General features: G+C 34.8%; 1 protein-coding gene across 1 annotated transcript; it reads left to right on the forward strand.

Annotated features, from left to right (window-relative positions):
- Positions 1–691: 691 nt before the first annotated feature.
- On the forward strand, positions 692–11,501 carry LOC105460844 (putative U5 small nuclear ribonucleoprotein 200 kDa helicase). Its single transcript, XM_011707336.1, has 4 exons — positions 692–1,380; positions 2,174–2,420; positions 2,606–2,933; positions 5,870–11,501. The coding sequence occupies exons 1-4, from the start codon at positions 898–900 to the stop codon at positions 10,965–10,967; spliced, it is 6,156 nt and encodes a 2,051-aa protein (XP_011705638.1). The 5' UTR covers positions 692–897; the 3' UTR covers positions 10,968–11,501.
- Positions 11,502–13,702: the final 2,201 nt, after the last annotated feature.

The following is a 13,702-nucleotide window of genomic DNA, read 5'->3' on the forward strand; positions in this document are numbered from 1 at the left end:
TTCTTTGTATTTTGTTCAAGATCAAATTGTGTGCCTGCAATCTTGTACACCAATTTCAAAATTTAGAAAAAAAGGCATTTGGCAAGTAGGCCAGTGTGCCACCATTTTGAATATTAAAAAAATAAAAAAATATTTTTTTTACTTTATTATATATGTATAACAATGTCCTTAAAGTAATTTTGTAATAGTTATCTGTTTACCCATAAAAAAATCCCAAACTTAGGTATCATTTTAGGGCCTCCAGGATGATGTAACCCCTTTTTAACTTTTGATCTAACTTTCTTGAAGTTACATTTTTACTGCTTCTTGTAAATCCAAAATAAAATACATGTCTACATTGGTGTCTTCAAACTCAAATTTGAGAACACACGTTAAGAAAATTGTAATAATGTAATAAATATAGTCTGGCAGCGGGAAGGAATCACTGTTCGCAGACCTTCTATGTAATAAATCTCGTTGGAAGAAGTTCTTCGAAATCGGTCCTCTTTCCGCGGTTTCATAGAAATAAGTATAACAAATATACACTTTATTTAGAAACTTCATTTAGAAACCCTAAAATTATAAAATGAAAAAAAATTAACTAACTTTTCAATTACTTTTTTTTATTAAGTTTTAATTCAATTAATTTTATTATGGGCTAACTTGTATCTTAACTAGTTAAATTTTTAAGACTGTTAACTTTAATTTAAGTTAAAAAAGTTAGTTAAAAAAAAATATTAACTTATCCAACTCTGGTTTTAATATAGTTTCCATTTTTTTAGTTTTATAAAAAGCGTTTTATTATGATCCAATAAAGAAATTATATTCTTTATATGACAATTATACAAAGTTAATATTTGGTATTTTTTTGATGACAGACGGCAAAAACGGGATGAAGCACAATATGACTTTGCACGTATGAAAGGAGCAACATTGTTATCCGAAGGTGTGGATGAAATGGTTGGTATACAATATCGTCCAAAGACACAAGAGACACGTCAAACTTACGAGGTATTGCTCAGTTTCATACAAGAAGCTTTGGGTGATCAACCACGCGATATCCTTTGTGGTGCAGCTGACGAAGTATTGCAAGTGTTGAAAAACGACCGTGCTAAGGAGAAAGAAAAGAAAAAAGAAACGGAATCCTTACTCGGTTCATTAGCAGAAGAGAGATTTGCCCTGCTTGTAAACCTCGGCAAGAAGATCACGGATTATGGTAATGACGAAAAAAGTACAACAAATGATGAAAATATTGACGAAACAATGTATGGGATCAATGTGCAGTTTGAGGAGAGTAGTGAGGAGGATGATGAGGATCAATATGGAGAGGTTCGAGAAAATGATGACGAAGGAGATGAAGGTGAAGAAGCTAACGACGACAGGGCTATTCATGCGGAAAACGTAAGTTTTGCTTAGTCTTATTGAAATATAGGTTTTTAAAACAGGTTATTTAGGGATTATTTATGATTTCCAGCATCCTTGAATGTTCTTGAATCCTGAAATTAATATAGAATTTAATATGTCCTGGAAAATTCCTGGAAAATCCCTGGAATTTCTGAATTGATCTTGAAGTTTTGTCATTCTTTTATTCTAAAAAAGAATTGAATCGTAAAATAATAAAAAAAATTAGAAATATTTCTTGCTTGTGTCAAAAACTATGTTGATAACATCGGTAACGTTTTTGGAAAAAGTTTATGGCTGTATAAGCTCTCCTTTAAAGATAAAATAAGGCACGCGATTTGTAAAGCAATAAATAATATTGCTCTAAATTTGTTCGCATTTTAATTGATTCGTCATATAGAATCTTAATTTGAATACAAAATATGTAATATTGCGCATATCAATAAAAATTAATTAAGTAATGAAAATTAATCGACCTAAAACAACCAGGATTTTTACCTGAAATGTCCTGGAATTGTTCTTGAATTGGCTAGCCAGATATCACTGGATACCATTTTATTTCATTTATTTTTCTTTAAATTATGATCTTCAATTCTCCAATACATTTTTTATAAAATTAAGATATATACATGATGAAGGATCGTTCAAGATCGAACAATATATGGGACTCATCATGAGCCAATCAATGTTAAACAGAGCTACATCTTTTTATGCTCAATTAAGCAGTAATTTGCTTTCGCAGAATAATATATATAACATAGAATATTTATACATATTGTTGTATATCTTTCAGCTCGGTGGAACTGAAGAGATGAAAAAGGAAAAACCGTTACATCCATTGGATGTAGATGCATATTGGTTGCAAAGAAGATTAAGTAGGATATATGATGATGCTATGGTATCGCAAGCGAGAGCTGCTGAAGTATTAGCTGTTTTGAAAAATGCTGCTGATGATCGTGAATGCGAGAATCAGCTTGTGCTTTTATTAGGCTACGATTGCTTCGACTTCATTAAACAGCTTAAAAAATATAGACATACAGGTAAGAAAAAAAGGTAGTTCCTTGTTTGTATGTGTTGTATCGGTTTAGGATTACTTATTGTTGTTTATATAGATAAAATTGCATACGTAACCAAATTCTTATTATATTACAGTTTTTTTTTATATTCACGTATTATGAAAGAAAAGGTATAATTTTAAAATATGAACTATTTGTAAAATTTACAGTTGCATACTGCACGATGTTGGCCTCATCGCAGTCTGAATCAGAAAGACAAAAGATCCGAAACAAAATGAACGATAATCCGGTACTCGCCAAAATCTTGCGGCAATTAGACACGGGTAAAGGGGAGGACGACGCTGACGAAACAATGGAAGCGAGATCGCAACGCAAAAGACGAGAAGAGAACGAGGATACCGGTGGACCCGGGGGACAGGTTCAAGGTACAAGAAACTTGATAGATTTGGAGGATTTAATATTTGCCCAAGGAAGTCACTTCATGGCTAACAAGCGTTGCCAATTACCAGACGGAAGTTTCCGAAAACAGCGAAAAGGGTGAGTAGAATGTAATCTGTTTTAAAAAATGTAAAAAAAAGTATATATTTTATCTTAACACTTTCGCAGCCGATAATATTTTTCACCTTTCTAAAATGGAAGCCAGATACAATAAAAAAGTTCATGCATTTTAGGCATTTGGAAAGCACGCGAGGAACGTTTGGTTCGTCTTTTTTTTACTTAATTTCGCTTGACTCGGAAAATTGTAGTTAAAATTGTTCTAGAAAGTTCGAAAAATATTTTTTTCCATTTTAAACAGAAAGAAACAACGGTTGATTTTATTACTTTGTTGAACCATGTCTGTGAATTTTTCTGTTTCTATATAAAATGTGTTTCGATGTTACTTAAGTGTTCATTCTTTCTCATTAAAGCTTGAGAATCTGTAAGTTACCTTCAGTTATGTACACAATTTAACTTTTGCATCGAAATATTTGGAAAAATATAAAAGGTGTGAAAAAATGTTTCAGATAAAAGTTACACGGTCTGAAGAAGGACAAATAATGGTAAAAATAATTTTCAAAGTAAATCAATTTTTCAAGGTCATATAAAGGGTTTTTTAAATGAAATTATATCATTTTTTTTACATAGTATGATTCCTTACATTATTCTGCATATAAAAATATTAAAGTAAAGCTAAAATTTCATAGTTTACGAGATATTTTATACTTTATTATGAGATATTTTTACCATATTTTGACATAAAATATGAAATATCGTATAAACTATTGATTTCTTGATAATTATACCTACCTAATACTTTTATGCATAAAATAATGAGATGAATCAGTACGTGTACAGAAAACACTCAGTTGCTTTTAAAAAAATATGTAGTTCTTTTTGTAAATTGCATATTTTTTAAAAAATGAGGGTACCCTTTATATAATTTAAAAAAATTGATTTTTTGGAAAATTATTTTTACCATTATTTGTTCCCCTTCAAACCCATATAACTTATCTAAAATATTTTTTCGCATCATTTATACTTTCGAGATATTTCAATGTAAAAGTTAAAATATATGGTATAACTTAAGGTAACTTGCAGATTGTCAAGCCCTGATAAGAAAAAAATGAAGGCTGAGAAAACATTGAATACTTTTATGAAAATAAAGAAAAATATGCAGACATGGTTCAACAAAATGCCAAAATCAACCGTTACTTTTTTCTGTTTAAAATGTGAAAAAAAATATTTTCCGGATACTAAGACAATTTTAATTACGATTTTTATTCAGCAAAAATTGAGTAAGAAAAAAGATGAACTCAACATTTCTCGTGTTTCCAAAATTACCTAAAATGTATAAACTTCTTCAAATCTATAGCTGATTGTCGCAGAATTCAGTCATTAAAATAAAAATAAAAGCTATAAAATTTACTTTAAAATATTATATTAACTATTTGTTTGATATTAAAAGAAACTTATCTGTTCAAAATTCTAATAAAGAGATTATCAAATTATAAACATGAAAAATATAAAAAATTTTAAAAAAACTTTTAAAAGGAGACATAACTTTTAAGGAGTTTCGTTTGGGGATCATTTTATTTCTTACATTTTCTTATGTATTTTTCTTTTTAGAAACTTATAAAAATTAGCATTATAATGATGTTACCCTCAAAGAAAAATTAATATATTGAAATAAAGTTAATAGAATTTTTATTCACATTGTTACGAAATTACTGTAAGTTATTATGTTTCAATAATTTAAAATTTAATTTAATTAGATTAAACACCAAATGCGAATAATATTGTATTGTAAATTGTTAATTAGATATATCTTTCATTATATTTATTATAAAAAAGTTTAATAATTATGTGAAAAATTTTAGAACTTGAATACAATAATGAATTACTTAGTTATTGTTTTTTAACTAATCCTCTTTGTTAATTATTTTGTATTTCTAGATTCGATTTGTATCAAATATATTGATAATTAATTAGGAGCGAATTAAAAATTGTTTTCTTGGAAAAATGATTAAACAATAATATAAATGACGATATTCTTTTTTTATTCAAATTTGAGACCGACAAAAATAAAATTACATATTTTATTTATATATTTATATTTATATATACAAATTTATATATTTATAAGAACGCACGCGTAGATGTACACAATTTTTTTTTCATTTTTATCCATGAAATTATCTATCTCCAGTTGGTATTCTTGCTAGAAAATGTTTATTTAAATTACAGAAAAGTGTGTGGTGTTTTAGTATTTAATCTAACTTTGAATTAATTTCTAAATTATTAAAGCATTACTTACAACGGTATTGTATTGATGCGAATAAAAATTCTATTAATTTTATTTCAATATTTCAATATATCAATTTTTCTTTGAATGTAGCATTATTATGATAATAAGTTTCGGTTTCTAAGAAGATTATTATTGAACATTTTTACCTGTAAAAATAAAATTAATTGAATATTTTTACATAAAATTATAATTTAATATTTTTTTATCATATGATATACTTTTGAAAATAGCTGAAAACACTTATATAAAGGATTTCTACAAGATTTGCAAATAAAATATCGTACTAAAGTATCATATAATTTTCATTGTTTTGATATACTTTGAAAAGCGACAATTTATTTTAATTTTTTCGTATTCTATGCCAAAAATACATAAATAAAACTGTTTAATGTTTAATTTAAAATTAACTGTTAAAATTCATTATAATTAATTTAAATAAACTTAAAATATAAAAACCTACTACTATATTATTAAACATTTCCTACATCTGCGAGTGTGTTAAAAAAATTTTTTTACAAAACTTAATAGGTATTATTTTTTACATAAAGTTGTAAAAAAATTAAAAATAATATTTTTATACAAAATTATTTTGTAAATGTGATTCTAAAATAAATAACACTTTTTTCTTTAAATTTTTGCTATAATATATTTGTCATCTTAATTTACGATTATTTGGTAATATTTACAGATACGAGGAAGTTCACGTTCCTGCTCTAAAGCCGAAACCGTTCGCAGAAAATGAAAAACTACATCCAATTGAGCAATTGCCCAAATATGTGCAACCTGCTTTCGAGGGCTTTAAGACTCTGAATCGTATACAAAGTCGTTTGTATCAGACAGCATTGGAGAGCGATGAGAATCTGCTGCTGTGTGCTCCAACAGGAGCTGGTAAAACCAACGTGGCTCTGCTGTGCATGATGCGGGAAATTGGAAAGCACATAAATGCTGATGGTACAATCAATGCAGATGAATTCAAAGTAATTTATGTCGCTCCGATGCGTTCGCTGGTGCAAGAAATGGTTGGCAATTTCCGTAAGCGATTGTCAACATACAATCTGACTGTTTCCGAATTGACCGGCGATCATCAGTTAACGCGAGAGCAAATTGCCGCTACTCAGGTGATAGTATGTACCCCGGAGAAGTGGGATATTATAACAAGAAAGGGTGGCGAGAAAACTTTTACGTCATTAGTACGATTGATTATCATCGATGAGATTCACTTATTGCATGACGAGAGAGGGCCTGTTCTAGAGGCACTAGTCGCAAGAACGATACGAAACATCGAAACTACTCAAGAGGACGTACGTCTTGTCGGATTATCGGCCACATTACCCAATTATCAGGACGTTGCAGCATTTTTGCGTATTAAACCGGAGACGGGATTGTTCTACTTTGACAACAGTTTCCGACCTGTAGCTTTAGAACAGCAATATATCGGCGTTACCGAGAAAAAAGCACTGAAGCGCTTCCAGGTGATGAATGAGATTGTCTACGAGAAGACCATGGAACACGCTGGCAGGAATCAGGTATTGATATTCGTGCATTCGCGTAAAGAAACCGGAAAAACGGCGCGCGCTATTCGAGACATGTGTCTGGAGAAGGATACCCTGGGTCAGTTCCTCAGGGAAGGCTCCGCATCGATGGAGGTTTTAAGAACGGAAGCAGAGCAAGTGAAAAATCAGGAGCTTAAAGATCTGCTGCCGTATGGTTTTGCGATTCATCACGCCGGTATGACTCGTGTGGATCGCACGCTCGTGGAGGATCTCTTCGCCGATAGACACATACAAGTTCTCGTATCTACAGCAACCTTAGCCTGGGGTGTCAACTTGCCAGCTCACACGGTTATTATCAAGGGTACTCAGGTGTACAACCCGGAGAAGGGTAGATGGGTAGAGTTGGGCGCGTTAGATGTGCTGCAAATGTTAGGACGAGCCGGTCGACCGCAGTATGACACTAAAGGTGAGGGTATCCTCATCACTAATCATAGCGAGCTGCAGTATTATCTGTCGCTTTTAAATCAACAATTACCCATCGAATCTCAATTAATCAGCAAGATGTCCGACATGTTGAACGCGGAGGTGGTGCTAGGAACGATCCAAAATATTAGAGATGCAGTTACCTGGCTCGGTTATACTTATCTTTACATTAGGATGCTTCGCTGCCCGAATCTGTATGGGATAAGTTACGACAAATTGAGGCAAGATCCTTTATTGGAGCTGCACAGAGCTGATCTAATCCATTCGGCTGCAGTCGGATTAGATCGCAGTGGCTTAATCAAATACGATCGCAAGTCCGGCAATTTTCAAGCGACCGAGTTGGGCAGAATAGCATCTCATTATTATTGCACTCACGAAACGATGTCTACGTACAATCAGTTGCTGAAGCGCACGCTGAGCGAGATAGAATTGTTTCGGGTGTTCTCACAGTCGGGCGAGTTCAAAAATATAAATGTCAGAGAGGAAGAGAAGCTAGAGTTGCAAAAGCTGATGGAAAGAGTGCCGATACCAGTGAAGGAAAACATCGAGGAACCAAGTGCGAAAGTGAATGTGCTATTACAAGCGTATATCTCGCAGCTGAAACTCGAGGGATTTGCCCTTATGTCCGATATGGTGTTCGTGACGCAGTCTGCCTCACGTCTCATGAGAGCAATCTTTGAGATAGTTCTGTTCCGTGGTTGGGCACAATTGGCGGATAAATGTCTGTCTATCTGCAAAATGATCGATCGCAGGATGTGGCAATCGATGTCGCCGCTCAGACAGTTTCGCAAGATGCCGGAAGAGATTGTGAAGAAAATCGAGAAAAAGAACTTCCCGTGGGAGAGGCTGTACGATTTGGGGCCCAATGAGATCGGCGAATTGATCCGCGTGCCGAAGCTAGGCAAGACTATTCATAAATATGTCCACCAGTTTCCAAAGCTGGGCCTGTCGACGCATATTCAGCCGATCACGCGTTCTACCCTAAGAGTTGTCCTAACTATCACGCCGGATTTCCAGTGGGACGAGAAGATCCACGGTATGTCGGAGGCGTTTTGGATTTTAGTCGAAGACGTAGATTCGGAGGTGATATTGCATCACGAGTATTTCTTGCTGAAGGCCAAATATGCGGCTGACGAACATGTAATTAAGTTCTTCGTGCCAGTCTTCGAACCTCTGCCGCCACAGTACTTTTTGCGTGTAGTATCCGATCGATGGATCGGCGCGGAGACACAATTGCCCGTAAGCTTTCGACATCTGATATTACCCGAGAAAAATTTACCACCTACGGAACTGCTAGATCTGCAGGCGCTGCCGATAACAGCGTTGCGAAACACTAAATTCGAGAATATCTATTCTGATTTTCCACAATTCAACCCAATCCAGACGCAGGTGTTCAATGCGATCTATAATTCCGACGATAATGTGTTTGTTGGAGCGCCCACAGGTTCAGGAAAGACAACCATCGCGGAATTTGCAGTGTTAAGATTATTAACGCAGAATCCGGAAGGACGATGCGTGTATATGGTGAGCAAAGAAGCTTTAGCTGAATTGGTCTATGCCGACTGGGCAGCAAAATTCGGTCAACAACTGGGAAGAAAAGTTGTTCTACTGAGCGGTGAAACGGGGACAGATTTGAAGTTACTGGCCAAAGGACAGATCATTATCACCACGGCGGATAAATGGGACGTGTTGTCACGTAGGTGGAAGCAACGGAAAAACGTGCAAAACATCCAGCTGTTTATTGTAGACGAACTGCAACTGATCGGCGGCGAAGAGGGTCCTGTGCTGGAAGTTGCATGTTCACGAGCGCGTTACATCTCCTCGCAACTTGACAAACCCACCAGGATTATAGCGTTATCGGCCTCATTGGCTGATGCCAAAGATGCTGCACAATGGTTGGGCGCTCCGGCAGCGGCAACTTTCAATTTCCACCCGTCTGTACGGCCAGTACCTTTGGAGTTGCACGTACAGGGGATAAATGTCACTCACAATGCGTCAAGATTAGCTGCAATGGCAAAACCGGTGTATAACGCAATTCTCCGGCACGCTGCACACAAACCAGTGATCGTATTTGTGCCCACTCGTCGACAGGCAAGATTAACGGCTATTGACTTGCTGACGTTCACGGCGGCTGAGGGTCAACCCTCGAGATTCTTCCATGCGGAAGAGGCTGATATCAAACCATTCCTCGATCGAATGACCGACAAAACGCTGAAGGAAACTCTATCGCAAGGCGTTGCTTATCTTCACGAGGGTTTATCAGCTGACGATCGTCGTTTAGTCGAACAATTATTTGACAGCGGAGCTATCCAAGTGGCGGTCGCCACGAGAGATCTCTGTTGGGGCTTATCTATCAGCTCCCATCTCGTCGTGGTCATGGACACGCAATGTTATAACGGCAAAACGCATGCCTATGAGGATTACCCGATTACGGACGTTCTGCAGATGGTGGCTCGAGCTAATCGGCCGCTAGAAGATGAGGATGCCAAGTGCGTGCTCCTGTGTCAAAGCTCGAAAAAAGATTTTTTCAAAAAGTTTTTGAATGAACCGCTACCGGTGGAGAGTCACTTGGATCGCCGGCTGCACGATCATTTCAACGCAGAAATTGTGACGAAAACAATTGAAAACAAACAAGACGCGGTCGACTATCTCACGTGGACTTTCCTGTACCGACGACTTACTCAAAATCCCAATTACTACGGCTTGCAAGGCGTCACGCATCGGCACCTCTCGGATCACTTGTCCGAGCTGGTCGAGAGCACATTGACCGACTTAGAACAAGCTAAATGTGTCGCCGTGGAAGACGAGATGGATACCTTGCCACTCAACCTTGGAATGATCGCCGCTTATTACTATATTAATTACGCCACTATCGAATTGTTCAGTCTATCTCTCAACAACAAGACGAAGATCAGAGGTTTACTGGAGATTATTTCAGCGGCTGCTGAGTATGAGAGCGTTCCAGTGCGACAAAGAGAAGAGAATTTACTGAGAAGTTTGGCCGCGCGTTTACCTCACGCGCCACAGGCTACTAGAATGGCCGATCCTCACGTGAAGGCGCAACTTCTTCTACAAGCTCATTTGTCGAGAATACAGCTAGGTCCAGAATTGCAAAAGGACACCGAGCTGGTGCTAGGCAAGGCCGTGAGGCTGATACAAGCTTGTGTCGATGTCTTGAGCTCCTCTGGATGGTTGGCACCCGCCGTCGCTGCTATGGAACTTGCGCAGATGGTGACACAGGCGATGTGGTCCAAGGATTCCTATTTGAAACAACTACCACACTTTACAGCAGAGACCATCAAGCGCTGCACCGACAAGGGTGTGGAGACTGTATTTGACGTGATGGAGTTGGAGGACGACGATCGAAATCGGTTGTTACAGTTAACGGATGTGCAGATGGCAGACGTGGCCAAATTCTGCAATCGGTATCCTAACATTGAGACGTCATACGAGGTACAAGAGAAAGACAAATTGCACAGCGGTGGTACGGTAAACGTGATCGTACAACTGGAACGGGAGGATGAAGTGATCGGGCCAGTAGTCGCGCCTTTCTTCCCGCAAAAACGTGAAGAAGGTTGGTGGGTAGTGATTGGCGATCCGAAGAGCAATTCCCTGCTTTCCATCAAGCGCTTGACGTTACAACAGAAGGCAAAGATTAAGCTAGATTTCGTCGCTCCGGCACCCGGTCAGCACTCCTACACCCTATATTTTATGAGCGATGCTTATCTCGGTTGTGATCAAGAATACAAGTTCACCATCAATGTCGGGGAATACGACTCGGATGCCAGTTCCGGTTCCGATTCCGATTGAAATCATTAACTCGAATATGTTCTATAATATGGATTATTTTCTTGTACCGTTTGTATCTTTGTCAAAAGATATCACTATTTTTAAAATTTTTTTATTTGTTTACACAAAGTAGTCTTTATTAATAATTAAGCAATATAATTACAATTTTCTCTGTTCTATATATTCTGTTCCAAAAATTTTTTAATTTTCTTTCAATTCTTGCTCTTATTCTAACAGCACGTATGTGGAATAAAAAATATTGTGCACTTACCTTATGCTTTTCCACTTTTTTTTATTAAATAATAAATCTAAGCAGTCAGAAAGAGAGAATTATAAGGGATGAATATAGTTTAAAGAAAAATTTAGACTAAAGAAAAATGCGTGACTAGAAAAAACTTGTATCTTATAATCTTATTATTTAGTTTAAAGAAAAATTTAGTATAAAAAAAATGTGACTAGAAAAACTTGTATCATATAATCTTATTAGATAAGCAATGTCTAATAATATAAATAATTAATGTTACAATAAGATAATTAAAAGTTTTTTTATTTAAATAATGTATCATTTCTTAAATATTAATGTGTCCACCTTAAAGTATTATTGAGTTTTTTTTTTACTAATAATAACGACAAAACATTTTTGTTAACACTATTAGCGGAAGGCCTTTTTACTATCATCTGTAATCGTCAAGTGGGGTCAGTGCACGGCATTGATATATACTGCTAAAAAAAATTATCGCAGAATATAGAAAAAGTTTGGGCAAAAATTTGCCAACTTTGGCTGACGATAACTCCGCAAAAAATCATCGTAAGATAATGAACTTTTTCTTAAATTAAAACTTGAAATCTCTACTTTAAGCAATTGTCGCTACGATTTTTTGTACAAATTAACGGTAAATTTTTATACTGCGATAATTTTTTTGAGCAGTATATATATATATATATATATATATATATATCTGTATATTTATATAATAAAATCAAAATATAATAACCTTAAGTACCTTCATTGTTTGATGTTTTATTTTCTTTATTATTACATTCTGATACAATTTTAATTCTCTTGATGATATTGCTATAACAAAACCGTTTCTTATTTGTTAATTCGATCCGACTCCGAGTCGAGGGTCTGCTCTTTTTAGCTATAAAAGAATAGTTAAAGTGTGCAAGAAACGCTAAAAAGAACAGACCATTTTAACTCTGAGTCGGATTGAGTCAACAAATCGAAAATTAATTTTAAATACATAAAACTTAAGTTATATATGTTGTAATAATAATATATACATACCACACGCTCTGTTTATGTCAATAATGTTGAAACAAATTGTAAATCTGCAAAAAAAAACATCCTTACATACATCTTTATATATAAAAATATACATAAATTATTTATGCCTAATAAGCAAATATTATTATTAAACTATTGATTACTTTTATACAAGAAGTAATATACATAAATTATACAAGATATCCAATATTCAATAGTAAAGCTGGTCGTGGGCAGGTAGAGTGAGCTAAACTGAATCGAAAAATCCTGTACCATTTTGCGATCTTCGCAATAGTTATCAAGATACTAATCATTTAAAAAACAAAATTACGCCAAGTATATAAAAAAGTATCGTACATTACATTTTTCTTAAACCAAAAATATTATTTTAACAAATAAAAATTGTCCAAAAACAAATATGAGATCATACAAGTTGCCAAGTATTTGATTAGACATAGAATCAAAAATATATTTTATTCCAAACCAAAAATATTTTTTAAATAAATCATTCAAAAGTACATGCAGCAAAAGTTTAATGCCATTGTTTTTTCAAATAATTTTAAATTTCATAAAACAGGCTTAAAGTGACTTAAATGACCAATGGTTTAGGAAAAACATAATGTACGATACTTTTTTAGATACTTGGCGTAATGTTTTTTAAATAATTAGTATCTTGATAACTATTGCGAAGATCGCAAAATGGTAGAGGACTTTTCGATTCAGTTTAGCCCACTCTACCTGTCCACGAGCGTTTTACCATTGAATACCGAACACCCTGTATATCTTTTATTTATCAGTCCTTGCTTTATGTGCATCTTTTTCATTTAATATATTACTTTATTTATTATATTTATTTCAACATCAAGCAGATCTAGTTTCCATTCTGGTTTGCATCCTGTCCAGATTTGAATTGCAAATACTATTGCTATTGTAAACTATACAAGTAATCGCAGTGCAAATATGGTGGAAGTTTATGACGTTATATTATAATTATTATTGATGCTGGTAGTATGCTATAACGGAATGTAATGTTTTAATATTGCCAGTATACTGACAGTATATGTATGTATGTAAACACGGGGATATCGGGGCGTATTCAGAACGCATGCAACTTTAGATGGTAAGCATTTCTGTCCCCGTTACATCCGAATACAGCCCTGAGATAAGTGAATTGAAGTGAATACTTTCCATTTAATGACACAAGCCGACACAAGTATTGTTTTGTCTTTGTTACTCACCAAATGCTAAAAAGGATAGAATGACGTTTGTGTCGACTTGTGTCACTAAGGCTGCGTTCGCTTTGGCGCTTACAGCGCTCACGTCATTTCATCCTTGTTTATCAAATGTTAAACAAGAACAAATAATACTTATAAGCTCTGTAAGTGCTAAACTGAACGCAGCCTAAATGGAAAGCACCCATAGTATAATCCTGTAGTATCGATATAAATATCGTATCGATACATTAGCCACAGTATCGATGTAATATAAG

The sequence above is a fragment of the Wasmannia auropunctata genome, unplaced genomic scaffold (genome assembly GCF_000956235.1).
Source record: "Wasmannia auropunctata unplaced genomic scaffold, wasmannia.A_1.0 LD336101.1, whole genome shotgun sequence".
Lineage (NCBI taxonomy): Eukaryota > Metazoa > Arthropoda > Insecta > Hymenoptera > Formicidae > Wasmannia > Wasmannia auropunctata.

Coding starts and splice junctions, on each gene's coding strand:
- LOC105460844 (XM_011707336.1), top strand. CDS start 898: ATGAAAGGAGCAACATTGTTATCCGAAGGTGTGGATGAAATGGTTGGT. Junction 1,381..2,173: donor GGGCTATTCATGCGGAAAAC/GTAAGTTTTGCT, acceptor TATATCTTTCAG/CTCGGTGGAACTGAAGAGAT. Junction 2,421..2,605: donor TAAAAAATATAGACATACAG/GTAAGAAAAAAA, acceptor TAAAATTTACAG/TTGCATACTGCACGATGTTG.